The 2,819-nt window shown below is 47.1% G+C and overlaps 1 protein-coding gene across 1 annotated transcript; it reads left to right on the forward strand.

Moving 5' to 3' along the window:
- The first annotated feature begins 311 nt into the window (after positions 1-311).
- MAGEH1 (MAGE family member H1) lies at positions 312-2,058 on the forward strand. The gene has a single exon (XM_032618691.1). The coding sequence runs from the start codon at positions 873-875 to the stop codon at positions 1,530-1,532; it is 660 nt and encodes a 219-aa protein (XP_032474582.1). The 5' UTR covers positions 312-872; the 3' UTR covers positions 1,533-2,058.
- Positions 2,059-2,819: the final 761 nt, after the last annotated feature.

The following is a 2,819-nucleotide window of genomic DNA, read 5'->3' on the forward strand; positions in this document are numbered from 1 at the left end:
AAACAAGGCGAGTGAATGAATGTGCTGTGTAAGCCAAGACAGGAAAGGATTGCTGGGAGCAGCTGATTCCTTCTAAGAATATACTCCTGTCCCTCCCTCATGGTCTCAAACACACCCCCAGTCTGGGAATAGAGTAGAGACACACTCTTTCCCAAGACCCGCCAGCCAATCTTGTACTAGACTGAAAAATGCAGGAACCCTATATTTATACTTGTGTGTGTGTGTGTGTGTGTGTGTGTGTGTGTGTGTGTTTGGTACGCGGGCCTCTCACCGCTGTGGGCTTATTCTGTTGTGGAGCACAGGCTCACAGACGCGCAGACTCAGCGGCCATGGCTCACGGGCTCAGTCGTTCCGTGGGACGTGGGATTTTCGCGGACCGAGACATGAACCCGTGTCCCCCGCATCGACAAGCGGACTCGCAACCACTGCGCCACCAGCGAAGCCCAGGAACCCTGTGTTTATTTCTTCTTTACTTACTTCTGTCCTTGCCAATCCCAAGCCGTCATTTCTCCCCTAGTCCCACCCCTGCTTAAGCCTGTCCGTTCTTCTATCTGACAGCGGAAGTGTGCCTGTAGGACCCGCCCACTTCCTTTTGGAGTCTGGGGATTGCGTGGCAGGTGAGGCGGAGTCAATTCAGCCCTGCATTCTTGTGCTTTGCTGCTGGGGCGAGCGCTGGGGGCTGCTGCTAGTGCAAGTCGGCTTGCGTGGGTGTTAGCTTTGTAGCTGAAAACGTCTCGCTTGTTACAAAGACTCTATTGACGTTGGTGGCTTCAGCGGCGGCCACTTTTTAAAGTGGAGATAGCTTTTTTCTGCAGAGGTTACAGTTATCTTTCCCTAGGATTGCTATAGGCTCCGTGCCCCTAGCAGAAGATATGCCACGGGGACGAAAGAGTCGGCGTCGCCGTAACGCAAGGGCCGCAGAAGAGAACCGCAACAATCGTAAGATACAGGCCTCAGAAACCTCCGAGACCCCGATGGCCGCCTCTTTGGTCCCGAGCACCCCCGAGGACGACCTGAGCGGCCCAGAGGAAGACCCAAGCACTCCAGAGGAGGCATCCACCACTCCCGAGGAAGCCTCGAGCACTGCTCTAGCGCAGAAGCCCTCGGTAGCCAGGAGCAATTTTCAAGGCACCAAGAAAAGTCTCCTGATGTCTATATTAGCCCTCATCTTCATCATGGGCAACAGCGCCAAGGAGGCCCTGGTCTGGAAAGTGCTGGGAAAGTTGGGGATGCAGCCTGGCCGGCAGCACAGCATCTTTGGAGATCCAAAGAAGGTCGTTACAGAAGAGTTTGTGCGCAGAGGGTACCTGATTTATAAGCCGGTGCCCCGTAGCAGTCCTGTGGAGTACGAGTTCTTCTGGGGACCTCGAGCACACGTGGAATCAAGCAAGCTGAAAGTCATGCATTTTGTGGCAAGGGTGCGTAACCGATGCTCCAAGGATTGGCCATGTAATTACGATTGGGATTCTGATGATGATGCAGAAGTTGAGGCTATCCTCAATTCAGGTGCTAGGGGTTATTCTGCCCCTTAGGGAAATATGCAGCACACCCTTGAGGGGGATTGGAAAGAGCTTCAAAGGTACCCCAAGGAATAGATCATCTGGGTCCTTAGTTGAATGTAATGGGGAGTGGGGCACTGTATTTGGTATTTGTGATCAGTGCTAATTGTTTGAGAAACAGAACGTTTACTTTGAATATTGTAAATTTTATTCATTTTAGTACAGTGTTGATTAAGGTCATAGTATGTTTTAAAATACCATTGAAGAAGATATATTTTTTCCATCATTGATATTTAGTAAAACAGTTTTGCTAACGTTATAAAATGAAGTCTTTGCATCATATTCTGTGATCTGATACATATTTTATATCAGTAAAATAGGCTGTTCTTAAAAGTTTGAAATAACCAGTAAAATGTGAGAGACGGATGGGAGAATTCTTTTATGTCTTGCCATTCTGAAAACCTTTGTGTCTGCTGTTGTGTAAAGAAAATTGACAACTACCTTGATTTTGCTTAGTTACTGCAGAATATAGAAAAAAATAAAAGCTTAATGACGAGGACACCTTGTCCATTTATTGACCACCACTTATGTGTATGGCACCAATCTAGGTTCTGGGGATACTCCTCAGACACAGTGCTCAGCTCTAAAGAATGTTCTAGGTTATGTGAGAGAGACAAATATGTAAACTGACAGTGTGGTAAATGCTGTAATAGGGAGTGAGCATGGGGTGTCATGAAAATGTAGAGAAGCTTATGTGACCTGGCTTGGAGGATGGGACAGGAAAGAGGGCATCATAGGGTGCTATGAAAATCCAAGAGATGCTTAAATAAGGTTGAGGGGATTTGAAAGGGGCATCAGAGCATACTATGAAAATAGTGTGTATTAGGTATTTTTTGGAAACGTGATCCAGCTTGGAGGATGGGGCATTGGCAAAGGGAAGGGAGCATCACAGGGTGCTGTGGAAATAGAAAATGCACTTAAATTAGCTTGAGAGGAGGTCAGGGGAGAGGGGTGGTTGCAGGCAAAAGGACATTGTAGGGTACTACAGAAATTAAAAAGATGGGACTGTCAGAAAATTCTTGGTTAGTGACAACCTGAGGTCTGAAAGTAATATTGGAGATGGGGAAGGGAGTAACTTGAGGCACTAAAGGCAGCATGGACATTAGGGAAGAAACAATTTTTTTTTACTGAAGTATTAGGGTCATGTCAAGCGGAAAGTGGAGAAAAAGGAATGAGGTGGGGAAGAGGGGAACAGGAGCTAGAGTCTCAAAGGGCGGGAGTTACGACTATTTTTAATGAGAACAAAAGTGGTTAATAATA

The sequence above is a fragment of the Phocoena sinus genome, chromosome X (genome assembly GCF_008692025.1).
Source record: "Phocoena sinus isolate mPhoSin1 chromosome X, mPhoSin1.pri, whole genome shotgun sequence".
NCBI classification, from domain to species: domain Eukaryota; kingdom Metazoa; phylum Chordata; class Mammalia; order Artiodactyla; family Phocoenidae; genus Phocoena; species Phocoena sinus.